The sequence below is a fragment of the Kogia breviceps genome, chromosome 9 (assembly GCF_026419965.1).
Source record: "Kogia breviceps isolate mKogBre1 chromosome 9, mKogBre1 haplotype 1, whole genome shotgun sequence".
NCBI classification, from domain to species: domain Eukaryota; kingdom Metazoa; phylum Chordata; class Mammalia; order Artiodactyla; family Physeteridae; genus Kogia; species Kogia breviceps.
Genome location: NC_081318.1, coordinates 20232641 through 20260590, shown reverse-complemented (window position 1 = coordinate 20260590; position 27950 = coordinate 20232641). Strand labels below are relative to the sequence as shown.

At 45.0% G+C, this 27950-nt stretch overlaps 1 protein-coding gene and 1 long non-coding RNA gene across 8 annotated transcripts in view; one reads left to right on the top strand and one right to left on the bottom strand.

The window, feature by feature from the left end:
* CHCHD3 (coiled-coil-helix-coiled-coil-helix domain containing 3) overlaps positions 1–27950 on the bottom strand; it is a 429385-nt gene that overhangs the window by 100370 nt on the left and 301065 nt on the right. For 4 of the 7 annotated variants that reach the window (XM_067042128.1, XM_067042130.1, XM_067042132.1 and 1 more), the window contains 2 exons: positions 22650–22827; positions 19696–19769 (listed from right to left, as the gene is read on the bottom strand). In XM_067042128.1, the coding sequence (XP_066898229.1) occupies positions 19696–19769; positions 22650–22827 (252 nt within the window). Of the gene's footprint in view, positions 1–1172; positions 1369–11932; positions 12677–19695; positions 19770–22649; positions 22828–27950 lie in introns of those variants that run through there. The other 3 variants (XM_067042127.1, XM_067042129.1, XM_067042126.1) reach the window with 3 other exon arrangements.
* On the top strand, positions 12457–21269 carry LOC136794833 (uncharacterized). The gene is made up of 4 exons (XR_010842081.1): positions 12457–12701; positions 13102–13222; positions 14171–14217; positions 21137–21269. It is a non-coding gene; the product is annotated as an uncharacterized lncRNA (long non-coding RNA).

Genomic DNA, 27950 nt, shown 5'->3' with positions numbered 1-27950 from the left:
GTGCCAGAGGGAGAACGGGTGGGTGAGATGAACGGAGATCAAATCCCATTATAACCAAGTCCATTACAAAGAAAATTTCACCTTCACAAAAAAGTATAGCCAAGCCCCAGGCATCAGCCCATAATAATCGTATATTGTTCAAATAACCCGTTGTGAAGCATGCTGTCCTGCAGGCCTCCTAGGTAATAGTCTCTAGTTATAACAACACCCTGGCACATCCCCACTTACCACATGATGAACTATTTGTGGTACACGACAATATGTGAATTCCTTCCCAACCATCTGACTGTGGGAGGTGACTTTTGAGATGCTCTGTTGGAAGTTGATGTTTTGAAAAACTGCAAGGGGTTGGTCTTAAGAATCTTTACCTCAACTCTTAGTTTCCCACCAAACCAGCCACCTGGGTTTAATATCACTAGGAAGATTATTTAAAATGTTAGATGATCACCTCTGAATATGCACAACAAAAATATTCGATAAAACTCAACATCCATTCATGGTTTAAAATCACAGTAAAATAAGGCTAGTAACTCCCTCAATCTAATAAATAACATCTGTCAAGAACAGATAGTAAATATCTTACTTAACACCGAGAACATTTAAGTCATTCCCTTAAACATCTGGAATCAGATTAAATGCTCACTATGTCAGAGATTGCAAAAGCTAAAAGGTCTGGAAAATACTGTGTGCAGACAAGGAGGTGGAAAAATAAGAACTCTCCTACGGTGTTGATAGGAGTATATATTAGCATGACCCCTTTAAGAGTATTTTGGCAAGAGTAAGTGAAGTTGAAGGTATACACATGCTTTAATTCTGCAACTCCATGGGCTCCAGGAGACATGCATAAAAATGTGTTTTGTTGCTTTGCTTTTAATAGAAAAAGGATTAGAAACAACATATATGTCCATCAACAGATATATAAATAGTGATATATTCTTACAATGGAGTACATAGTAGTTTAAATGAATCAACTAGAGCTATGTGTATCAACATGGATCCGTGGCAGAAAAAAAAACAAACAAACCAAGTTTCAGAAAGATACATGCATGATACCTTTATATAAAGTTTTTTTTAATATAAATTTATTTTATTTATTTATTTATTTATGGCTGCGTTGGGTCTTCGTTGCTGCATGCGGGTTTTCTCTAGTTGCAGCGAGCGGGGGCTACTCTTCTTTGCGGTGCACGGGCTTCTCAATGCGTGGCTTCTCTTGTTGCAGAGCACCGGCTCTAGGCGCGTGGGCTCAATAGTTGTGGCTCATGGACTTGGTTGCTCTGCGACATGTGGGATCTTCCCAGACCAGGGATCAAACCTGTGTCCCCTGCACTGGGAGGCCGATTCTTAACCACTGCACCACCACGGAAGTCCCTATATAAAGTTTGAAAAGCATGCAAGGAGTAGGGCTCAGCACCAGAGGTCCAAGGTTAGTATATTCAGCCTCTACAAACAGACAGGAACCCCCCACACACTTGTCCTTGAAACTGAGTGATTTGGGCGATCACTTCAGCCCCGAATTGGGGCTGAAGCAGGTTCACATTCTGTGACTTGGATGACATCAGTGTCTTCGTTGGCTCAAACTGCTATAACAAATACCACTGACTGGGTGGGCTTAAGTAACAAACATTTCTTTCTTATAGCTCTGGAGGCTGGCTGGGTGCCAGTATGGTTGGGTTCTTGGTGGAGGCAACTCTTCTTGGTTTATGGATGGTCATCTTCTCATTTTATCCTCAAAGGGCAGGGTAAGAAAGGGCCAGCTCTCTTCTTATAAGATATTAATCCCATCATGGTGGCTTTATTCTCATGACTCAATCCCTTCCTCAAAGCCACACCTCCAAATACCATCGCTTTAGGGGCTTCAACATTAGAATTTGGCGGGGGAACAGAAGCATTCGGTCCACAGAAATTAGCATCCACCCTTGACTCCTTGGGAATGACCAGAAATCTACTACTGGACCAGAAAAACTACAGTGTAAAGGGAAACACAAGGACATCTTCCTTTTCCTCTTTTTTTCTCATTTGTACCTTCCAGTCTCTGACCTCCTTTTATCGTCTGTTACATATGTATCTTTTAGATATCCAGAAAGCTCTCCCAGAATAGTCCCCTTCTCCCTACGATCAACAGAAATACTAGGAGAGCAAGGAAAATTTGTAAAGTCCTTGATGAGTGGTCATGTTATTTCACAGCCCTCAGCAGAACCTTGGAGTCTAAAGAAATTAACTTTAAGATGACCCAGTTCAACCTGCTTCCTCTCTGAGGTCCAGAGGGGTGACATGGCTTGCCCAAGGTCTCACAACTAGTTACTGAAAGAGCAAGACCCCAATTCAGGTCTTCTGTCATCAAGAATGGTGTTTCCACTGCACCACAGAACTCTACGATGTGTGTTCATTACATAAACACCAGAAAACATCAGCTTGAGTCCCCTTGTCCCTGCTGGGGTTCCAAAAATATGAGGTCATGGTTTACGCCACTTTCGTGCTCACGGAGGATCATTTTCAGAATGCCCTCCCCCGGGGGTCAAAGTCATGCGGGCTGGCATGGCACCCAAGCACACACTGTTGTGCATGAAGAATGACAGCCTCCACATTTAGACAATGACTCATCATTTTGAACGTCACTGGGCTTGGAACAACTTGAAAGGGAGGGAGGGAAGGAAGGAAGGAAGGGAGGGAGGGAGGAAGGAAGGATAGTGATGTTGAAATCTCAGTGGAGTGTGTTGATGAAGACATTATGCTGCTAATGAAAGGCAAAAATGGATGTTTCCATTTCTGCCCACATTGGCTGATACTCAATTATCTGTAAGACTCTGGTAGCCAAGAATTGTTTTAACAAGGGAAGGACTGAACTATAAATGTAGGAAAATATCTACAAACATCCCCAACTTGATTGCTTTCTGGGTGATTTTGATTTGTGAAGATCAGTGAGGAATACGAATCAGATATAAAAAGAAGTTAGCAGCCCACACCAATGGGTCAAACTTTCACATTGGTCAGTGCTGCAAAGCTGGGGGAAATCTCCAGTCCCTAAGCCCCCAAAACTTACAATCTAATGCAGATTCAGAATCAAGATTTGGGACAAATTTAAGACATCTATAGAGAAACATACAAGAAAATGGGACTTAAAGAGAACACCATATTCTGGCACTGGAGAAAAGCAAAAAGGATGATACAAGTGAGATGGGGTTAATCCAGAAGGACTTCCTGAAGAAATGTGAGGTCTGTGCCATGAGATTTGGAAGGAAGGAAAGGCCTGATGGTGAGAAGGCAAGGAGGCAGACGTCCAAGGCAGGTGAATGGCTCTGCATATGCCCAGTGCAGCAGATATGGCGATGGCGGTTAAGTCTACATCAGCAAGATAAGGCTGTTTATATTCACGCATTTCTCTATAGACAGTGATCTCAGGAAAGAGTAAGGCAGGGACCCTCCATTCTACAGAGGGGGAAACAGGCTTAGTAGACTAAGTGGTGTGCCTTAGGGCTCACAACCAAACAAGTGGTAGAGCTCAGTCTTGAACTGAGGACTTTGGACTCCAACCAGAGAGCATCTGCTGTTTCCTTTAATGATCCTGATAGCCAGAAATAGAAACAAAGTGATACTTTTTAAAAGAGCCCAGTCAGGTGCGGGCATAGGGTGAGGGAATGTGCTATATCCTTCCAGAGGACTCAATGGTTATGAATTTGACCTGTTTGATTTGTTGGTCAAGAGTCATGGAAAATGGATTAATGAGATCAAGGTCACAGTGTCAACGTCTCAGGAAGCAGGGCTGAGAACACAGCTGCAAGCCACTGTTCACTCAGGTACATCAGTTTGCAAAAGTCTGGGGAGAGGGGCTAACAAATGGATGGATCTGCACAGATGGAAAAACACCTCCAACACCTACTTACCAACGGATTGTCCCAAGATCTTTTTGCACACAAAGATCAGCACATTGTTAGTGTTAATTTGACGTTAGACTGGACACTTAGTCTTTCTTCCCTGACAGCCTGACTTCAGGAGCTTCCCACTGGAATCCAGCCACAGCTCTGCACAGAGTCTTCTATACTTAAAGAGTGTCAGGTTCAGATTTGCTTAAATTTTACCCCTAATTAAAAAGGCCAGGGGGGGTTTCCCTGGTGGCACAGTGGCTGGGAATCCGCCTGCCGATGCAGGGGATGCGGGTTCGTGCCCCGGTCCGGGAAGATCCCACATGCCGCGGAGCGGCTGAGCCCGTGAGCCACGGCCGCTGAGCCTGCGTGTCCAGAGCCTGTGCTCCACAACGGGAGAGGCCACAGCAGTGAGACAGTGAGAGGCCCGCGTACCACAAAAAAAAAAAAAAAAAAAAAAAAAAAAAAGGCCAGGGGAACAGTTGGTAAATACTTTGGGTCTAATTAAGTCTGACTGCGTTATGAAGTGGAATCAGTGTATTCAACTTTTTACATTTTGAAATTCCAAAGTGATCCTATGCTCTTCATCAGCCACAGAGGAGAACCCTTTGCATGTGGAGCGTACAAACTGCTCTCACCTGCTTGTCAACCACAAAATAAACCAATTCTCAGGCACTGCGAAAGAAGCTGTGTCTTATGCCTTAACTTTCTCCCTCTGCAGCACCATCATCCTCTACCCTCACGTACACGCAGGGGTCCTGGGCTCCCTTCTTTTCCCTTCTTGCATTTTCTCCCTTGTCAGTGGTTTTCAACCTTTGGTTCTCATTGAAATCACTGGGGAACTTTAAAAATCCCAATGGTTGGGTGCCATGTCCAGATATATTGATTTAGTTGATTTGGAGAATGGCCTGCTGTCAATTTTTCAGGCCTCCCAGATAATTCTAATGGGCAGCTAAGGTTGCAAATAACTGCAACCAAGTGATCTCATCCAGTGCCTATGTTTTAGATCTCATCTATAGGTTATGACTTGCAAATTTAATCTCCTGTCTTGGGCTCTCTCCCAAGCTCCAGAATCAATCATTCAAACTTCTTACTGATACATCCACTTGGATATCTAAAAAGCTTTGCAACTTCTGCACATGTAGAAAGAAGAACTCTTGATTTCTCCTCACTTCCAACATGTTTTTCTGCCAATTGTAGTAAGTAACTAAAACCAAAAGCCTGGAAGCCATCCTTATTTTCTTCCCTTTCCTCACATCAAATTCACATCAACTTCAACATTCAACTTAAATGTTCTCGGTGTTAAGTAGGATATTTACTATCTATTCTTGACAGATGTTATTTATTAGATTGAGGAAGTTACTAGCCTTATTTTACTATGATTTTTTTTTTTTTTTTTTTTTTTTTTTTGCTGTACGCGGGCCTCTCACTGTTGTGGCCTCTCCCGTTGTGGAGCACAGGCTCCGGGGACACAGGCTCAGCGGCCACGGCTCACGGGCCCAGCCGCTCTGCGGCACGTGGGATCTTCCCAGACCGGGGCACGAACCCGTGTCCCCTGCATCGGCAGACGGACTCTCAACCACTGCGTCACCAGGGAAGCCCTTTTACTATGATTTTAAACCATGAATGGATCTACAACCAAAGTAGATCTCATATGTATTATGGTAGGCAGCTTCCAAGATGGTCCCCAATGGTTCCCACTTCCTGATATTCATACCCTTGTGTAGTCCTCTCCCATACTGTCCCAGGTTGGTTTGTACTACCAGTAGCATATGGCAGAGTCGATGATATGTTACTTCAGAGACAGGATATAAAAAGACTATGACTTCCATCTTGTTCTCCCACTAGCACCCCAACTCTGGGGGAAGCTAGCTGCAAACTGCCATGTTGTGAATAGCCCTTGGAGAGGTCCATATGGTAGGGAACAGAAGCCTCTGGCCAGCAGGCAGCAAGGGTTTGAGCCTTCCAGCAACCACATGAGTGAGCTTGAACGTGGATTCTCCAGCCCAGTCAAGCCTTGAGATGGCCTTGAGGCAGCCCCAGATGTAAGCTTGACTATTGACCCTGAGCCAGAGCCACTCAGACAAGTTGCTCCTAGACTCCTAGCACTCAGAAACTGTGTGATACAAGTGCTGATTGTTTTAAGTTGCTAAATTTTGGCGTAATTAGTCACATAACAACAGACACTATACTTACACACATTCATGTGTCTCCTGGCTACCGTGCTCCTCCAAGCTACCTCCATTTCTTATCTGGACTAATGAAAGTCTCCCAGCAGGTCTCCATTTTTCCACTTCTGCCCTCCAACAATCTGTCATCCTCGTTTATAGTCTTCAAACAAAACTTAGTTCAGATCCCTATCCTGTTTAACACCTTTAATGATTTCCTATTTGACTTAGAAAAAAACCCAGTTCCCCACAATACTGCTTCATGATCTGATTCCGATCTGTATCTCCAACTAATTCTCATGCCCCTCTTCCCATTTCTTATTGTGTTCCAGCCACACTGGCTCTTCATTTTACACAAAGACCTTTAGTCTTCTTTTATGGTTAGATGATCTTGGGGGAAAGAGCGACATTTTTAATATTAAGAGAACAGGATTCTGGTAACATTACTCAAAACAGAAATGACTTTTTGCTACATCTCTGATAAGTGTTCATCAAGCTTTGAGGCCAAGTAACGTAGCATGGAAAAAGAATAGGTGCTTTTGCTTCTGGCAATATGTTGGGATAAACAAGGAAAGAATACCTTCCCAGTACAGAACAACTAAAAATTCAGGATAAAACATAAAACATATTTTAAAGTGTGGCCGAGCTAGCAGGAGAAAAGGAGTACAATCAGGGGAAATAAAGATAAGGAAGTACAATTCAATGAGGATAACTAAGCTACAAAGTCATTTTCCTTGTGGGAATCTCTGAATTTCCTGTTGGTCTAGGGCCATACATATAAGAGACTAGAGAAAAAAATCCTAGGTCCCAAGCGAAATGGGACTTTTATTAGCTGGGAAGCCTACAGGGTGATACCTTAGTAGCCCCATCAAAGATTTATCTGGCTCAGACTTGACCCTTAGAGTAGGAAAGTGGCAGGGAAAAAAAACATTCCCCAAATTTTTCCTACCACAGACTAATATTAATGAGGATGTAGGGCTAGAATTCACACCACCTATGGGGCCAGAAGGAAAAAATAGAGAGTGCCAAACTTAGTTTAAAGTTGTCCTCTATTGGACAGTGCTCCAAACACCTGGTAGAAGAAACACAAATTCTCTCCAAGAAAATTCTGTCTGAAAATTCAACTCAGGCCTCTTGTTATTTTCAGAAATGAACAGCAAAATCACTAAATACATGGAGTACAAGCCAATATTAGTAAGAGTCAACAGAAACAATAAATTGCAGAATCAGACTCATAGAGCCTGCAGGTATTAAATGATTAGAGAAAAAATTTTAATAAGTAGGTTTAAAATGGTTAAAGAAATGAGGGAAATTATAGTGATCCAAAGGAGCAAAAGATTAGCAAAGCTGAACAAACCTATTTTAAAGAACCAAATATAACTTCATGAAATAGACATGATGATAAATGAAATTTAAAACACATTGGATGAATTAAACAGCAGGTTAGACACAGGAAGAAAAATATACCTATTAGACTGGGGCAAACAGCTAACGAATTATCCAGAATGCATCAGCCAAAAAGGTGAAATATATAAATAAGATGTTAAGATACATGAATGAGAGAATGAAAAGATGCAGCTTATGTATAATTGAGGTTCCAGAAGATGTAAATAGGGTGAAAAGAATGAAGAAATATTTGAAAAGAAGATGGCTTAGAATTTTCCATAGTTGACACCACTTCTCAGTTTCAGGGAATCTAACCTATTCCAAGCAGTACACATCATAATGAAGCTATAGAAAACCAAAGAAGATCTTAAAAATAGCCAGTGGGGGGCGCTGAGGTGGGGTGGGGAAACACTATTAAGGAAAAGTGATTAGGCTGACAGCTGACCTCAACAGCAACAATGAAAGCCAGAAGTCAATAGAATGATATCTTCAAAATGCTGAGAGAAAATCGCTGCCAACTCAGAACTGTATTAAATACAAGCATTGAAACTATATTTCAAGAACAACAGGAAATATAGCATTTCCAGACATATGAAATCAGAGTTCATTCAGTACAATAGACCCTCATTAAAGGGATATTTGAACTAAAGGATATACATTAGGAAGAAGGAAAATGATATCGAAAAAAGGATAAAAAGAAAGAAGGACTGGTGAGCAATAAGAAAGAGTAAACTTGTATGTAAATAAAAACAAATATGACTATGAAACATAAGTATCTGATGTGTGGGATTAAAATAAAATCAAGCTAAAAAAAGAGAAAAAGAAAAATATTGCATTCATGGAGTTTAGTTTCTAATGGGGAGAAACTGAAAACCAGCAATCAGCAACGTTTAAAGAAAAACAAAACAAAACAAAATACATCATCTGAACAGTGACGAGTGCCACACAAAGAATTTAAATAGGATGATATGCGAGCCTAAGACTTGGGGGCCACTTCAGACTTGGGGATGAGGAAGGGTAGCATTTAAGCTGAGACCTGAATGACAGGAAGGAGCCAGACACATAAAGTCACAGGAAATAGAATTCCAGGCAGAGGGAAGAGTTAGTGCAAAAGTCCCATATCTGTCTGACTCAATTTCTCTGAGCTTCAATTTCTTCACCTATAAAATAGGGATAATATTTTCCTCATATTTGTTGTGAGGCTCGAGTGAGCTTTTTAAAGTACTTTAAAATATCTGAATTATCACACATGATAATTTTATTGAGGCAGAGCCTAATTTCCTGTGAAGAATACAGATTTTAGACTAGCCAGACCAAGACTTAAATTCTTGGCCTGACAATGCCTGTGTGAACACTCTGAGATCCAGTGTCCTTAGATGGGAATGGTGTGGTTGCCACAAGGATTAAAGGGTGAAACATTCACACAGAGCCTAGTACTGTGCCTGGCTCAGAGAAGAACTCCGTAACTATTAGTTTCCTTCCTTTCTCTCTGCTAAAATGTCACCTTTTCTGTAAAGGCTCCAATGGCCTCCTCATCCTCCACTCCCTGACTCCAGCCAGAAGTTCTCTCTTCTCTGCTTTCCCACTGTTCTTTATGTGTAAGTATCTCTCAATGACTCCAATTTCTTTGTTTTTCCATTTCTCCCAGGGGTCTGTAAAAGTTATTCCACAGACTTTATTCTATCCATCTTTGACCTCTCACAGTACCTAACCTAGGATCTTGCGTATCCATAGGTATTTAGTAAAATGTTTAACTGAGTGGAAGAATAAACATATGAATTAGAGTTGGAACATCTCTAACGTGAACATCTCTAATGGAACAGCTGCACCACCAGGGAGCAGCTATTTCACAAGGCAGCGAATTGCATGGCTATTGCTGTTTAAAACTTTTCTGTCCATAGTGGCTGTATCAATTTACATTCCCACCAACAGTGCAAGAGGGTTCCCTTTTCTCCACACCCTCTCCAGCATTTGTTGTTTGTAGATTTTCTGATGATGGCCATTCTGACCCTGTGAGGTGATACCTCATTGTAGTTTTGATTTGCATTTCTCTAATGATTAGTGATGTCGAGTATCCTTTCATGTGTTTGTTGGCAATCTGTATATCTTCTTTGAAGAAATGTCTATTTAGGTCTTCTGCCCAGAAACTAACATAACACTGTAGAGCAATTATACTCCAATAAAGATGTTAACAAAAAAAAAAACCCACAGAAAAACCTTTTCTCTCATATCAAGTCAAAATCTGCCAGTGATAGATTTTCATACAAAAGGCCCCCAACAAATCACATCTCTGGTATCCATATATTGATACTCCTCCCACCTTGACCTTGGGCTTGGCCATATGACTCACTTTGGTCAATGGGACAAACATGGTACCAGCAGAGGCTTAGTAAGTCATTGTACCTTGGGCTTGCCTTCTTGGATCACTGCCACCAATCAACATGCAAGGAAGTCCAATTTCGCCTTCTTGAAGATTAAAGACCACATGGTCTGAAGGACCCAGCTAAACCCAGGGCCTTGCCAATTCACAATACGACTATAGTCATAACAGCCCAGGCAAAACCAGAAGAAGAACCAACCAACCGATCCATAAAATTATGAGAAATAATAAATCATTGGATTAAACCAGTACATTTTGAGGGTGGTTTGTTATACAGAAATAGATACAGAAACACTTGCCCGCCTGGCAGTGTACCTCTCAGACAGAATGCAGTCCCATTAGTCTAGATGCTCTGCTTCCATCTATGTGGCAAAGTCAGTTCCACGTGGTTTTTTTGACATCTCCATCACTTGGTAGTTTGTATGGCACTCGGTGACATAAATCCCAGGCTTTTTCTCAGAAACTGTTGTGAACCCACACCTTCCAAATCCTGCACATGAAACTTGATACATTTGAACCTATGTGTGGTTTCCTATTAAAATGAACATGATAGTTTGGGCCTATCGGGGGCTATCTAAAACTGAATTCTACATAGCAATGGACCTCTTATTGTTAAATTCAATGGTCAAGTCTCAGTCTTCATCTTATTGATGTATCAGCAGCATCTGACCTGGTTGATCTCTCCTTCTGGGGATGCTTTCTTTCCTTGGCCTCATGGGAATCCCTCTCTCTCGGTTCGCATTCTATCCCCTTGGATGCTCCTCCATCATTGCTGGGGCCTTGGATTTCTTCCCTTTTTTATATACCCTCACTCCCTAAAGCCATCTGTAGGCTGAACCACTCCCAACATTATTTCTCCAGTCCTAATTTCTCCCTGACTTTCAGAAGGCTGTATCCAACTGCCTACTGAATATCTCTAATTACAGAATGTGTGTCTTAAATTTAATCGATCCAAAATAGAACCCTTAGCTTTCTACCCCCACCTCTTCCCAAACTCCTTCTCCCCACGTCCATAAATAGTGACTCCAGTCTCAATGTTCCTGACTGCTCAGTCCAAAATCTTTGGAATCATTGACTCCCCTCCCACATTCCATGTCTGATTGCTCAGAAGATCCTTACAACCCTACCTTCAAATGTCTACAGAATCCTACCATTTTCACTACCTCCATCACGCACACCCTAGTCTAAACCACCACTGTCCCTAACCTAGACTATTAGAATAACCTCTTGTCTGGTCTCCCAGCTTCCACCCTTGACCCCCCGGAGTAGCCTGTTCTGCGTATGGTAAGCAGAGTAACTGCGTAATTCCTAAGGCAATCATACCTCTCAACTGCTCAAAATCTTCCAGTGGCTTCCCATGTCACTGGAGTAAAATCCAAAGTCATGACCATAGCCAGAATGCTCTATGAGATCTGGTCTTAGCTACCTCTCTGACCTCACCTCCTACAATTCTCACCTCCACTCTCTCCACCACCACCACAAGTGGCCTTCTTGCTGTCGTACAAACGCTCCAAGCATACAAGAGAGCCTTTGCATAGCTCTTCCCATGGCCTGAAAACACCATCCTCCTGAATCTTAGCTGGTGCTCTCTTCTGCTCAAAGTGCACCTTATCAGGGAGGCTCCTCTCTGAGATCAGTGATTACTCCCATCACAAGCCACTTGGTATCTCTTCTTACCCCACCCGACACTTTGGTCCATTTCCCTCACTAGTATGCAGGCTCCACAGAGCAGATGCTTTGTTTCGTCCCTGCTGTATCCTCAGTGCTAGAACCAAACCCAGCCCAGCCTAGGTGTTCAGTATCAGTTGAATAAGTGAATTCACTATCTCTTCTAGCTTTGGACCATCCACAAATTATATATTTGTCCAAGAAATTTATATGCTTACATAGTCAAAAGGATACAACCAGAAAACAAGCTCTGTGGTACAAGCAGTGGAGGTCACAGTCTTAAAGATGTAAATAGTACTAAGTTTAGATTACGGAAGGCCTTGAATGATCATCCAGAATCTGGATTGTTCACCACAGGAAATGGATGCCTTTAAAGGTTTTTAAGATTTTTAAGTGTAAACTGATAGAATCTGTCTTATAAATAACTTTTATTGCAGACATCTAAAAAATCCTACTCAGATCAATTTGGAAGCAACTTGACACTTTCCTTTTTTATTAACTGGATTTTAGAACGTGTTGACAAGTGTCGTTCATTTTGAACAGTCCTAAGTAATTCTCTGGATCAGGGCAGGGACCAGCGGGTCATTTGCGAACAGGTGCCTGTGGCTGTGAACAAATAGATTTTTGCATCTGGGTCTTCTGACCAGATTTTACACTTATAACACATGTACTTCTTATCTAACACCTGTGCACAACTATATATAGCACACAAGGAATGGTGTTTTCATAGCATACATGTAGGTTCTTGCCAGAGCTTTCTTCCGAGCCAGGGAGTCTGAGAAAAAAGCTGAGGGAACAGAGTGGAAGTTGTACCACGCACACCAGACTCCAATGAGCTCACACGTGTTAACCGATATACCTCCCGACAGCTGCCTGCTTTGACAGCTGCAGGGGAGCAGCCGAGACAACAGGAGGCTTTGCCGGGTGGACAGCCTCGTGGTGGAGAAGGGAGCAGTTGAGGCCATGCCGAGCATTTGTTCATTAACTTCCTCAAAGTCAAGTGGAAAACAACGGTGGCTGGAGCAGAGGCCCTGAGACGCTGTCATCGGTGCCTCCTCCGGCCACAGCGGCTGGCACCCCCGGGGGCTGGCGGGCGGCGCTCCAGGGCTGGGAAGGGCCCTTGGGAGGGAAAGGCAGAAGTGGCCCTTCCTTACTGCTGCTCCCAGAGAAGGCCTTCAGCATCCAGCCACCCTGCAGGCCCTGGTGCTCAGGAGCTGGAACCAGAATCGGTTCTCTAATGTAACTAGGAGTGTTATTTAGTTAGTTTCCCCCTAATTGAATTGTACCTGCTCTTGCTTCTAGTTTTCTCACCTCTCTTTCAGAACAGCATCGAATCCTTCATCCCTTGACACGCACTCACTCTCCTTCTCGCTCCCGTGCCCCCTCCCCCTCTCTCTCCCTGCCCTTTGGTCCTCTCCCTGCCCTCCTCCCCTGCCCCTCCCCTCTCCTCTCCTTCTACTGCCTGGCTTCTCTGGGTGAGTCCCTCTCTGAGATCCCCTGCCCTTGCTTATTTATTCCTTACACCTGTGCCCAGATCTCTGGCCACACCAGCAATTCCCGTGTTACTGGTGCAAGGTTATGTATGTGGTTGATCACGGAAACAATTCATACTAAGGCTAACTATTCTGTTGATGTGCAGGCTTCAGCAGCTGAGAAACCTTAAGAAGACTTACATACACGATACACCGACACACATGCTGAAGGAATTCAGAGAAGGGAGAGAGCCACGGCGGGTAATCTCCAACGGCCCCTCAGAGCAGGTGGGCTTTGAATATTGAAGGAAGACTGAGTGGCCTGAGGAAGCGGGTTCTGGGACGTAGCGAGCTTAGAGCGCTGTGCGCTGTCTTCGTGCTGGGCCCCTCCTCTGTGAATCGTGTTCAGGCTGGGGGCTGCGGAATGATTTGTGGGAATTTGCTCAACTCCCCAGGTCACTCCCAATATTTGGCCCCTCCCATCAGAAAAGACACGAGGCCAGAGAGGGAGAAATCAACAGGTCTGGAGCAGCACACAGTTCTGGGTTGCCATGGCAACCCCCTTTCCACACAGCCCCCTGCCTCCTCACCAAATGTTTATCCCAGAGACACTTAGGAGGCATGGAATAAGCCCTCAGACCCTGCCCGGCCGCAGGAATCCTGCCTCCCTTCCCTGCCCACGCCAGTCTAGCCGGAGCCAGGGGCCGGGGAGGGGAGGGAGGGCACAAAGCTTCATTTCAAGGAAAAGCTGGAGATGACCCTTCAGCTACAATTTCCCCAGTTTCCCTCACCTGAACAGCTGAGTGGTACAGGGGTAGGGAGCTGTGATTTCAGGAAGTTGGAAAGAACAGGAAGCAATGAAACCCATATATATTAAAACCTACACATTTTACAGATTAAGAAAACTGAGGCCCAGAGAGAAGTAGGGGCAGAATATAAACAAAACCATATTTATCTATAGCTTATTTTCATTCTTAACTATTAAGTAATTTTTTTAAAGGCTCAGTTAAAGACATTCTTTAATTAGAGGGAAGGAGACGTAACTAGCTTTTTGGATGGTACCAGGAGTGTGAACTCTAAAATAGCTACCCAAAAGATAGCTGAATAAGACTGTCCTTGACCTTCATATGCGAAAACCTAGGCTTCTGGGGGCCCATGTGGGTTCCTTCTCTATTTCAAGTCACTTTTACCTCAGAGCCTACATGGATTGGTAAAACTGATTTTTCTCTCCATCAGGATAGCTTTAAAAGTCACTGGTCAAGGAACAGTACTGCTTTTCATTGGTAAGATTCATATATTACGTATTCAAACGTTTCACGGTAGTCCTAACATAGTTCTAATTACAACCTTGAGGCCAAGTGTAGCACACCTGAGAACAATGACTCATCCGTGACAGCACAGGTAAATGGACAACAAAAGTCTGCCCCTGTGCCTCTCCAATCATGGGACAAGTCACCTAGTTAACTCATTGTCCTTAGAAGAGGGTATTTTTCCCAAATGGAAGGCAAGTCATTTAGGCAAGAGAAGAGTTATTAAGTTCACTGATGTAACATTCCTTCTGTTGTGTTCTCCATTAAGGAAAGTTTATCTTTTTTTTTTTTTTTTTTTTAATATTGGAGCATAGTTGATTCACAATGTTGTGTTAGTTTCAGGTATATAGCAAAGTGATTCAGTTATACATATAGACGTATCTATTCTTTTTCAAATTCTTTTCCCATTTAGGTTATTACAGAATATTGAGCAGTATTCTCTGTGCTATACAGTAGGTCTTTGCTGGTTATCTATTTTAAATACAGCAGTGTGTACATGTCAATCCCAAACTCCCTAACTATCCCTCCCTCCCTTCCCCCCTCCCCACACCACCCCGGCGGTAACCATTAGTTCCTTCTAATGTATCATTTTTTTTCTTTAGATTCCACATATAAGCGATATCATATGATATGTGCCTTTGTCTGACTTACTTCACTTAGTATGATAATCTCCAGGTCCATCCATGTTGATGCAAATGGCATTATTTCATTCTTTTTATGCATTATGAAAGTTTAATTATTAACATCTGGCATTTGAAAAAAATCAGCATAATGGCACTCTTCATTTCCATTCATTCTTTCCTCTCTTTGGTGAAGCTCGCTGTTGAGCTTCAGCTCAGATCTTTCATTAGCATTTCTTATGAGGTTCTGGAGATTTTACAGGTGAAATTGATAACTTCTTAAACTTTTAGGCAAATAAGTACTCAGAATGCTTGCCATGTTTAGTCACTACCATGCTGACAATTAAGTCAACTCTACCATTTTCACAGGGTCATAGGAAGTCTGGACATTCAGTGACTACAGTGAGCGAGCAGAAACTTAGAGCCAGCATTTCACAACATCAAAAGCACTTTCCACACATTTGCTCATCTTATGATAATCTTCTCCAGATCAGCTAGACTGAGAGACACAAACAGCTCTGTGCCTTGGCTATATTCCAGCCCTGGTCCTTATCATAATGCCTGGTATGTCGGAAAGGTTTTGTCAGTTTGGTTGAATGAATGGATGCCTTCCCTGAACCATTCAGTGGAGATTTAAACTTAGAGGTTAAGAGGTAGCTGGTAAGTATCATGGTCTGGACATAAGGACAAATCTCTGGCTACTAATAAGTTTTACAGGCTCCTAGTAGACCATTACCTTGTTAGAAAAAAAAAAAAAAAAAAGGGTGTGGGGGGGTTGTTAGCACCAGCAGCCCTTTTTGGGGGAGGGAACAGTAGGAAAAATGGAGTCTGTTGTTTGGTTTACAAAGAGTGTAAATGTCCCAGCTGGCAGATCTTAGGGATTATTTACCAGATACAGCACGGTAACACGTGAAGATGGAGCCAGAAACATGTTAGGCCCAGGCCCAGCAGTGTTCTTGCTGACTCCTTTGCACTGCTGCTGTGAGCATTAAATGAAAATGCACTGATGGTTAATTTTACGTATTGCCTTGGCTAGGCTGTGGTGCCCAGTTGTTTGGGTGAACATCAGGCTAGATGTTGCCGGAAAGCTATTTTTCAGGTGTGATTGATATTTAACTCAGTAGACTCTGGGTAAAGCGGATCACCCTCCATATGTGGGTGGGTCTCATCCAATCAGTTGAAGGCCTTGAGAGCAAAGACTAAGATTTTCTGAAGTTCTCCTCAAGACCGCGACACGCAAAATGTGCCTGAGTTTTCTAGTCTGTTAAGGAATTCAGACTCAAGACTGCAGCATCAACTCTTCCCTGAGTTTCCAGCCTGCTGGCCTGCCCTACAGATTTCAGACTTGCCCGCCCCTGCAATCATATGTGCCAGTTCCTTAAAATCTCTCTCTCTTTAGATAGATACAGATATAGCTATAGCTATATAGATAAATGGTGTGCGTGTGCGTGTGTGTGTGTGTGTACTACCGGTTCTGTTTCCATGAAGATTCCTGATTAATATAGTAAATCAAGCCCCAACCCAGCCCCTGACAGAGGAAGTACACAAATGTGCACATTCTCTTTCATTACCTTCCCTGAACCTAGCTCCACTTTCCTATCTAACATATGAATGCCTGCCTGAAAGATGCCAAACGGGGCAAAGATCCAGCAACGTCAATGACCTTCCCAAAGTCATGACCAGTCCATAACAATATTAGGATCCAAATCTCCATCTTCTGACTCTTCATCTGTTTCTTCCTCTCCTTCCTGTTACCAATCCACCTTTCCATCCCTAATCCACCCAGATGCTATGCTCATTTAACCCTAGAAATCAGAGGTCCCCTCTGGCAAGAATGGAGCACAGCCACTGGGGTCCACAATTACACTTTAACCCTGGATACTGACTTGGGATTTCTCTTCATCCTGGCCCCAGAGAGCATTTCAGTGAGAGCTCAGCTATCTTAGTTTGTATCCACACTTGAAGCCCATCACGCAGTGAGCTGGGCCCATAGCCAAGTATCACTGCTGTGACATCTGCCTCTAAGAGCCTGTGTCTCTAGCATTTTTTTCTTGACTTTTTTTCTTGTTTATGTTCAACCTGTCTGTCTGTGGTCAGTTAGCTTAGTCACATAGCCAGTGTTAAAAAAAGACTCATACAGTAAAGGATTCTACGCTACTGTATAATTACCATCTGCAAAGTCTGGGGGTATGGGTGTCCCAAGACCACCCTGAGGTTCAATAATTTACTAGAAGAACTCATAGAACTCACTGAAAGCCGTAATACTCACAGTTATGGTTTATTACAGCTGAAGAATACAGATTAAAATCAGCCAAGGGAAAAGGTGCATAGCGCAGGGTCGAGGAAAGTTCCACATGCAGGGCTTCCATGGAGCTGTGAATAGCGTCAACTGCTCCCAACAACGATGTGTCACATACGCACAGAGCACTGCCCAGCAGGGATGCCCACCTGAGCCTTGGTGTGCAGTTTCCACTGGGCTCCACAGCTAACTGCCTTCGTGGCTGTGACCCCTCTGGAGGCAGAGTGGATACGACATGGCCCAAAGCCCTCATCGTAAACCCCATTGTTCTGGGAGGCTCAAGGTCCCCAGGTAAAAGAAAGACACTCTTATCAAGTGGGACATTCTAAGGGCCTCGCGATCACTTCCCAGTAGCTGAGGGCGAAGTTTAGACCTTTCTTTGGGTACGCTTCCTCTCTTCACTCTACACCCCCTTTCCCCGGCACCCATGCTGTGTCAGGGGGTGCCGCTCAACTCTGGAGTATTCTACAGCCACCTACCACATTGCTGACTCTGACTCGTCCTTTGGAAAGGAATGTTTCTTGTCTCAGGGGACCAGGAGAGGGACTGGGGATGACTCCATGCTGGCCGTCCCTACTGTGGACATCTAATGGGATGGTGGGTCAATGTGAGGTCCACCACGGGGTGCTGTGGCTTGTCCCTTGGCCTTCTTCACTGGAACACTCAGATGGGGGTTAGCCCCAATTCTGGGGTTAGCCCAGAATCCTTCCTGTTCCCGCAAACTAACCAACTCATTCCTTTCTGCCTATTATAACCCCAGCTCCACAGACAGTGGCACCCTCACTCATTTAAAAATGCCTCTTCTTTCAACCGCCTAGCTTTCCACATTTGTTATGTCACAAGTAATTCACCAAATTTGTAAAATCTACACATGACTGACATTAAGTGGTAAAACCACTTCAGTTTTACAAGTGAAGACCCCAGAACACCTTGGGGGCTCAAGACAAGCACCCCTCTTCCCACGTGTAAGGGAGAGAATCCAGACTAAGAAGAAGACAGCTGCAAGGAGAAGGATTTTAGTCACGTGAGAGAAGCCAGAACGGATGGCGACTGAGACCGGTGAGGCGAGGGAGGCCATGAGCGAGGCCGGCGGCTGAGCCACGTGCGCGGGTTCTGCCCTGCAGGCCACACGCAGGCGTGAATAAGCAGGTACAAACACCCCAAGGGTGGACGCTGGGCATTACTGGCAAGGTGTGTGGGCTCCTGCAGCCCCAGCTAAGCACGGCCTGGCAACCTCAAGCGAACTTCCCCTCTACCTCAGGAACGGGCACCCAGGTGAGGTCACCTTCCTGGTTCCCTCCCTCCGTCTCACAACTGACGAAAACAGTACCTGCCCCAAGTCCCACCCTCCAGGGTCCTGGAAGGGAAGCAGCGAATCCACTTTGCTAACTGGAACTAAGGTGTTACAACCAGTAAGATCAGCAAGTAACATTGTCCCTTTAACAAGGGCCCCAGTGCCTTCACTCGAAAGAGACCAGTGGGGCTTCCCTGGTGGCGCAGTGGTTGAGAGTCCGCCTGCCCATGCAGGGGACACGGGTTCGTGCCCCGGTCCGGGAAGATCCCACATGCCGCGGAGCGGCTGGGCCCGTGAGCCACGGCCGCTGAGCCTGCGTGTCCGGAGCCTGTGCTCCGCAACGGGAGAGGCCACAACGGTGAGAGGTCCGCGTACCGCAAAAAAAAAAAAAAGAGGCCAGTGGCAGACAGAACGTTTTCACTTTCATAAGTGGCTTCCTTAGCCTAGCACCCGTGCTGCTCACAGAAGCAAAAGACTCAAAGCAGCTGACCAACACAATACCTTTATGCCATCTCATGATCCTCCAAGAATCATGCAGACATAAAATACATTAAAGAGATTCTGTAAGGAACCTGGGTTTGCCATGTTTCAGATGTAGCAGAATCTGATTCTCGAAGCCTGGAGAGGCCAGCCTACCCCTGCGCTCCCAGAAATAAAATGCAAACCGTGACAATCTGTGAAGACCAGATCTTCAGGATTGAAATCTCATCTTCCCAAATAGTGAAGGGGCCAGCTGATCAGAGACACCTGTCCCCAGCGGCGCCCTGACAGCTGAGTTCAACACTGTCTCCCCGCTATTACCATGGAGGTAGCAACAGCTAATATCCAGGGGTCAAGAGGACCTGGCACAGGATTGAAATGTACTTTACACAGATGATTACCTTTCAAATGGTCCTATTAATCATCATAACAAAAACAAGCAGATGACTGGAGTTCCATTCCTGCTTCTTACGTCCCGGGGGGCCATGGACTCAGTCTTCCTCTGCCCCACCTCCAGGGACCAGGAACCACAGCTAGACCTGGCTGCTGCTAAGACATGCCGTCCACATTTTCATCTCTACTCTGTCATCAATTATCTGTGACTTTGAACTGACTAACCTCTTCCCCTCCAATTTACTTCTCTCTAAAATGGTAGTAAACTAACTCCCCAGAGGCGTCCTCTAGAGAAGCAAGGTGACACGTGCCAAGAAGAGCCAGGCACACCTGCAGACGCAGCATGCACTATTTTTATGTCTTACCTGAAACCGACAGTCTCTCCACGGAGTCTGCTGTGTTGGCTTTTCTGCCCATAATATTTGTGGTCGGATCATGTCTGTATTTAAACCAAACACAATATTTAAGCCACCAGAAATAAGAAAACAAAGAGGGGAAAATTCCATCACATACTTTTTTGTGGTTTTTTTTTTTTTTAAGTCTATTCATGCAGATGGTGATCATCAGCAGGATCGCCTGTCTGCACCTGTTACTGTTTATGTAACAGACCCCACCTATAGGCGTGTGCTCAGAACTTTCTGGATGAGCCTAACAGGTGATGCTACAGGAACAGACACAACCTATAGCTCTGGGAATCACCATGTAGTTCTTTGGTAGAGATAAGAATAGAGCTCTTGATGCTACAGGGACCTGCAAAGTCAATGAGAGCTTGGCCTGAAAGCCTCAGGGACTCACTCACATCTCTGCCTTCGATAAAGCTGCTTCCCACCCCAAACATACGTCCCTGCTTATAGTGAAATCAGCCCCATCAGCCAGTTGGTGTTTCCTAAAAATCCCCATGCCAGGGCCCCACTTGAGACCTACCAATCTGAATTCTTTGGAGCAGTGTCTGGAAAAACATCTATTGGGCTGGCCAAAAGGTTCATTCGGTTTTTTCCGTAAGATGGTTCTAGTAATACTTAGTTGTCTTTAACTTCATCCGAAACAATTTTGTTAGATTGTATGTGACAGCTGTCGTATCAATGTGCATTTTAAAAAAGACTTAATCAAAATTCGTGAATTTTTGTGTAGCCATTTTAAGATTGAAGATGGAAGGAAGTAAGCAACATTTTCGGCATATTATGCTTTATTATTTCAAGAAAGGTAAAAATGCAACTGAAACTCAAAAAAAGATTTGTGCAGTGTATGGAGAAGGTGCTGTGACTGATCAAACATGTCAAAAGTGGTGTGTGGGGCTTCCCCGGTTGCGCAGTGGTTGAGAGTCCGCCTGCCGATGCAGGGGACACGGGTTCGTGCCCCGGTCCGGGAAGATCCCACATGCCGCGGAGCGGCTGGGCCCGTAAGCCACAGCTGCTAAGCCTGCGCGTCCGGAGCCTGTGCTCTGCAACCGGAGAGGCCACAACAGTGAGAGGCCCGCGTACCACAAAAAAAAAAAAAAGAAGTGGTGTGCGAAGTTTCGTGCTGGCGGTTTCTCACTGGATGATGCTCCATGGTCGGGTAGACCAGTTAAAGTGGATAGCGATCAAATCGAGACGTTAATTGAGAACAATCAATGTTACACCATGCAGGAGATAGCCGACAGACTCAAAATATCCAAACCAAGCACTAAAAATCATTTGCACCAGCTTGGTTATGTGAATCACTTTGATGTTTGGGTTCCACATAAGTTAAGTGAAAAAAACCCATCTTGACTGTATTTCCGCATGCGATTCTCTACTTAAACGTAATAAAACGTTCTGTTTTTAGAACAAACTGTGACAGGCGATGCAAAGTGGATACTGTACAACAATGTGAAACGGAAGAGATCCTGGGATAAGCGAAATGAACCACCACCAACCACACCAAATGCCAGTCTTCATCCAAAGAAGGGGATGTTGTATATAGGGTGGGATTGGAAGGGAGTCCTCTATTATGAGCCCCTTCCAGAAAACGAAACGATTAATTCCAACAAGTACTGCTCCCAATTAGACCAACGGAAAGCAGCACTTGACGAAAAGCATCTGGAATTAGTCAACAGAAAACCCATAATGTTCTGTCAGGATAACGCAAGACCGCATGTTTCTTTGATGACCAGGCAAAAACAGTTGCAGCTTGGCTGGGAAGTTCTGATTCATCCACCATATTCACCAGACATTGCACGTTTGATTTCCACTTATGTCGATCTTGACAAAATTCTCTTAATGGAAAAAATTTCAATTCCCTGGAAGACTGTAAAAGGCACCTGCAACAGTTCTTTGCTTAAAAAGTTTTGGGAAGATGGAATTAGGAAGTTGCCTGAGAAATGGCAGACGGTAGTGGAATAAAAGGATGAATACATTGTTCAATAAAGTTCTTAGTGAAAATGAAACTTGTGTCTTTTATTTTCACTTAAAAACTGAAGGCACTTTTTGGCCAACCCAATGTTTTAAATACCCATGTGATTCTAACACTGGGTTGAGCTTTGGGTCTTCTGGACTGAAAGAAGCTCAAGGCTTTAAGTGGAGACCCTGGTTGTGTTCCAGGCTTGGCGATAACTTCCTGTCCTTCCTGTATAACTCTGGGCAAGCCACTGTCCTCTGGGCCTGACAGTCTCTCAAATAAGGACATTGGACTAGAATAAGTGATTCCTGCTTGTGTTCCAGGAATCCTAGGGTTTCCTTGGAGGCTCCAGAAGTTTCTAAATGGAAAGTGGTAGAAATAGAGTAGTTTGGGCTCTGGGTTCCCTGCCTCAAGAGTTAATCATGGGGCTGCTAAAAATCTACTGACAATGGTCTGACATTCAGCAAGAGCAAGTGGGAACATCTGCCTGGGACAGAAATACACAGCCCTGGATGTGTTCAAGGAGGCTTAAATGATCAAGATTATTCCAGAAATCACATTTTGAAAACGTGAATCCCTGAGGGAGTCAGGATTTGGACTGTGGAACCTTGAGAGTAGTTATCACTTCATTTTGGGGAGCCGTGATTTCCTCATCCTTCAAAGGAAGGGGTAAAGCTAGACTCCATTTAGGGGGTCTCACATTTTGCCATTCCAGTGGTGAACACGGTCTGCATTGCATCCACCCCCCTACACCGTGAGCAGACCCAGGTAGGACCTGTGCCTAGAACCAGGGTGAGTCAGCTGACCCCCCTGGGAAGCCAACGCACAGCCTTGACCTCATCACCATTTGCTCTGGGATGAACTGTGTCTTCCCAAGTGCATAAGCTGAAGCCCTAACCCCAAGGTGATTGTATTTGGAGGTAACTAAGGGTAAATGAGGTCATAAGGGTAGGGTTCTAACCTGATAGGATTGGTGGCCTTGGAAGAAGAGATACCAGCGAGCTCTCTCTCCACACATGCATGCACCCAGGAAAGGCCATGTGAGGACACAGTGAGAGGGTGGCCGTCTGCAAGCCAGGAAGGGAGTCCTCACCAGAACCCATCCATGCTGGCACCTGATCTCCGATTTCCAGCCTCCACTGTAAGAAAGTGCAGAAAATGTGAGAAAATAAATGCCTGTAGTTTAAGAACCCCTGGTCTGTGGTATTTTGTTATGGCCTTCTCAACTCAGACCATGCCCTGGAATCCTGTGCTATTGGCTTCAGGGTGTGAAGTAAGCCAGGTGAAAACCTGCATGGCTTGATGTAAAGAGGTGCTTCCAAAATGGGGTTCCAGGGAACCCTAACTCCTAGCAAGATGTTAAAACATCTGTTTTATTTTAAGTGTGGGCTGTTCTACAAGTCAAGTTTGGGCAATGCTACATACAGTCTTTCCTTCCTAGGAAATTATGTTAGCACTTAAAGGCTCTAAAAAGTTCTGCAATGAAGAAGCCGGCATAAATTTAATTCAGCATTTGACAACACAACTAATTTTTCAGTCAATGAAAAATGTTTTCATTTGACAACACAACTAATAATAGCAGCATCTTGGTCTAGAGAGAAGGTGATGTAGGATGTAGAAATGTCAGTGGCTAAGAGAACAGTGGAGAGAACAATATGCCAGACATAAAGGATTATTGAATTGAAAGGAATTAAATGTACAATCATTGTCAAATAAGCACGTTTAAATCCTCTCTTAAAACTTGTCACTAAAAATACTTCAGCTAAGTCTCTTTAAAGTATTAACTCATGTCATTGTTTATGTGTACAGGATTAGTAAACCAAACATCGACTGCTTTTGTTTTTATTTTATCTCATATTTTCTGTACTTTCTGAGTTTACAGATAAGTATCATTTATAAAGTCATTCAAAATAATTAATTTAAAATCATCTGCCATCCAACAGCTAAAGATTTAGGAAAAAGGGTGGACACCGGAGTACCCAGGGAACAGAGGGGTAAAAGTCAACATGTGGTCCACCAGGACCAGATAGAACTCAATAGGAGGTTTTTTAAAACAGAGAGTGATTGTGTAGGCATGGAAATGTAGGTTTCAGAAATGCAGATTTCTGGATGGAGCAGCGCTGAGGCCGCAGGTCTGCCCTCTGTGTGTCCCTGGGTGGACTGGAGACCCAGAAGAAGGGCAAAGATCAGAGAACCCGAGGGGAGGCAGCATGAAGAGCAGGACTTAGTTCACCGAGAGGGAAGCGGGCAGCAGGGCAACAGCAGGGCTCGACTCTGTGGCACTTCCATGGTAGATGGGGAGAGGGATGTGTAGGACTCGCAGGAAAGACACAGGAGCGTGGCAGTGGTGATGGGAGCCCAGGCTTACCCCGTGCCCTGTGCCAGGCCCTGTTCAAAGAGCCCTGTGATGGATTCGCTCATCCTCACAACAGCCCATGGGGGAAGTTCTACATCCCCATCATATATGGGGAAACAGGCAAAATGGGCTAAATAGCTTGCCTGAGTTCACAGAGCTAGTGAATGGCAGACCCAGCATCTGTCTCCCCTGAGAGATATCCAGGGGCCGATCTGCCTGGGAGGGCAGCCCCTCACGCCCCGCAAAGGGAGCAAGAGAAAGGCACAGACGACCCCTGAGGGATGAGGAGCTCAGCGGTGGAGCCCAGTGCAGGCAAAGAAGGGGAGCGGGAAGTCCCTTCCCAGGGCACTCAGGCGGTTCACACTTCAGCAGGGCTGCAGCCCTCGCGTCCCGGCCCCTCATTCAGGGCTCTTTCTATTTCTCGCGCAGCCTGTCAACTCTAGGTTGGGGCAGATCCACGATGAAGGCAGAGGGTGAGGTCTGGGGCACATCGGGAAGGTTCACTGCTCTGAGGCGGGGCCCATCTGGGGGACACAAGCGGTGTGCTGAGACAGAAGGGCCACTGTGGGTTGGAGCAACAAGGAAGATAAACCCCTTCCCTGCCATGTCCTTTCCTTCTCTCTCCCCGAGCCAGTGAGGGACTGGGCCCTGACACTGGCTCCTCCATTGTTAAAGCATTTTCAAGCCTGATAAACCAAAATGCAAATAAATCATCTGGTGTGGGTAACCCAGAGCCGAAGTTCAGATGGTCTGATTAGCTCTTCAGTGACTCTGGGGGGCCTCGCTGGAGGACTGGAGCACAGCGGGGTAGCCGTGCACAGCACGAGGCCCACCCTGGGCAGGAGCGGCTCAGAGCAGCAGAGACATAGGGGCACCAGGAGGAAGGGGGGGACCGGAGACAAGATGAGGGCGACATCACGATGTCCCCCCCACAATGCACGCACACACACAGCCTTTGGGCAGCGCTGGCGTAGAAGGTGCCTCCTTGAGCCCGAGTGTGCGTGGGCATTCCTTGCTGATGCTGCGTGGGGGAGGGGCGGGGCAGGTGCAGCGTTCCCCTGGGACTATCTTTTCTTCCACCTCCACTGTGCCCTAAGGTGCTCCTTTACCCCACGTGCCACCTTCTCCCTCTGATGGTCTCCCTTCCCTATCCCTGCTCCCTCTGGCTCCCCCTCCCTCCCTTGCTGTCCCTGCCCTCCGCCCTTTCAGGGAGGAGCCAGCAGAACAGGGCTGGCGTGGATGCCCACAGCCAGGGGCTCGCAAAGCCGTGCTCACAGGTTCACTCACTGGCGCGAACACAGGTAAAACACCCAGAACGGTGTCTAGACTTGGTAAGCCCTGGGCCTTAGTTCTTTCCTCTGGGCAGGACTCTGCCAAGGGCAGGAACACGAAGACACTTAACATTCGGTACTTTAAAAAGGCTGAGGTGTCCCCCAGTGTCAGGTTGCTCCCAGTTTAACAACCAGGAGAGGAGTGGGCAGCTGCAAAAGAGATGCTGCCAGTTCAAATCCAAAGCTGGTTCCACGGTCTGTTGGTTCTTTAGCTTCAAGGAAAGCTTCACGCTTTCCACGCTCATCTTTCCCAAAATGGCATCCTAGGCACCACTTCCTTCATCCCCAGGTGCCCTGGGAGGTAGGTATGGGCAGGGCATGGGTTGCAGCCTTACAGCACAAGCTAGAAAGGGGGTCTGAGTTATTTTTCACTGCTCCAAAAATAGATTGCACCTGTAAAAGGAATTAGACTTCCTCACCCCCCTACACAAAAATTAACTTAAAATGGACCCTAGACCTAAATGTAAAAGCTAAAACTATAAAACTCTTAGAAGAAAACATAGGAGTACATTTTCATGACCTTGATTTAGGCAATGGTTTCTTAGATCTGACTCCCAAACCACAGCGACAAAAGAAAAAAATAATGATTTAGAAATACATTGGACTTCATAAAAATTAAGGAAGTTTTTGTGCTACAAATGACACATCAAGTAAGTGAAAAGACAATCCACAGAATGGGAGAAAATATGGGCAAATCATGCATCTCATAAGGGATTTGTTTCCAGAATATATAAAGAACTCTTACAACAAAAAGATAAGTGAGCCAATTTTTTAAATGGACAAAGGACCTGAAAAGATATATCTCCAAAGAAGATATAAAACTGGCTAATAAGCACACAAATAGATCCTGTTGGTCATCAAGAAAATGTAAATGTACCACTTCACACTCACTAGGATGGGTGTGCTCAAAAAGATAGACAGTAAGTATTGATGAGGATACGGAGAAATTAGAACCCTTATGTACTGCTGGTGGGAACGTAAAATGGCCCAGCCACTTTGGAAAGCAGTTTGGCAGTTCCCCCAAATCTTAGGTACCCTATGACCTAGCCGTTCCACTCCTAATTATACACCCAAGAGAAATGGAAATGAAAGTCTGCACAAAAGCTTACACACCAATGCTCATAGCAGTATTTTTCATAACAGCCAAAAAATGGAAACCACCCAAATCTTCATCAATAAAATGTGGTACACTCATATAATGGAATGTTGTTTGATAATAAAAAGGAATGAAGTTCTGACACATGCTACAACATGGGTGAACCTTGACAACACAGTGCTGAAAGGAGCCAGTCACAAAAGATGATTCCATTCACATGAAACTTCCAGAATAAGCAAACCTAAAGAGAAAGTAGATTAGTGGTTTCCTGGGGCTGAAGATTGGGGAGGGGGGCAGTGTGGATAGGGAGTGATTGCTAATGGCCACAGCGTTTCTTTTTGGGGTGATGAAAATGCACTAAAATTCGATTGTGGTGATGGTTGAATGACCCTGTGAATATATTAAAGACACTGCGAGGGGTGAATTGTGTGGTATGTGAATTATATTTCAACGAAGCTGTCTTTTGTTTTTTTTTAATTAATGAAATTGGTGTAACCCCATTTTGAAACTGAATAGGCCAACTGAAATGTCAAGTCTTGCTTTTGACTGGAATCCCTCAGTTTGGCAATAATGATAGTTTCATATTGACTACTAGTTGGTTAGTAGAACTACTTTTCACTTAATACTTGAGTGTTTACATTCTTCCAGGCCCTGTGATAACGTCAGTGAAATAAAGTATCAATAATAAAGAAATGGATTAGGATGTAAATGGTTGGTCAGACAAGCCCTCGGACCATGATGAAGACATAACGGGTTGAAAAAGGTCTTAGCCGGGTAGGAGCCTCTGGACCAAGAAGACAGCCAGGCCATGTGGCCTCTCGTCTCACCGCCAGAAACAAGGGGTGTTTTGATGCCTCTGAGCCCCCAGCTCAGGCCTGGGGAAAGCTTCTCAGTCTGAGAGGAAGGGCCAGGCCCTTTGGGCATCCAAGAGTCCTCTCTCATCACCCACTGTTGGCTCTGTAATCTCCCAACCAGCGTCTAAAGTGCCCTGAGATTTTCTTCCCCAAGACGGGTGGCGTCTCCATCCCAGCAAAGGCCTATAGCTCCTGGCACAGGGGCCACTCCCCTCAGAGCTCACGGCAGCTCAGCCCTCTCCCGCCATAATGGGGAGCGTCTTACACTTCCATGCCTGTTAATGAGCTGGGAGAAGCGGGATGAATAGTGTGTGATGAAATTCACAGATGATACTCATTTGGGAGGTGCAGGAAACACCAGCTCTAGGAGAGAAAGCAAACAATCTGTGGAGGGAGAGGTTAGAAACCCAGACAAGCGACCACCCGGCGAGGCATGTTAGAAAACAATGCCTGTGAACAAACACCACTGGCAGAGAGAAGGAGCAGAGACCTAGGAGATACAAGTGTTGACGTCGGCTCATGGCAATAATCTACAGCAAATGAGATGGGGATGTGTCAGTGGAAAAGGCTGTGCAATTTGGAGCCATTAGCTCAGCCCGTCAGAGCAGAGCATGCCAACTCTTCT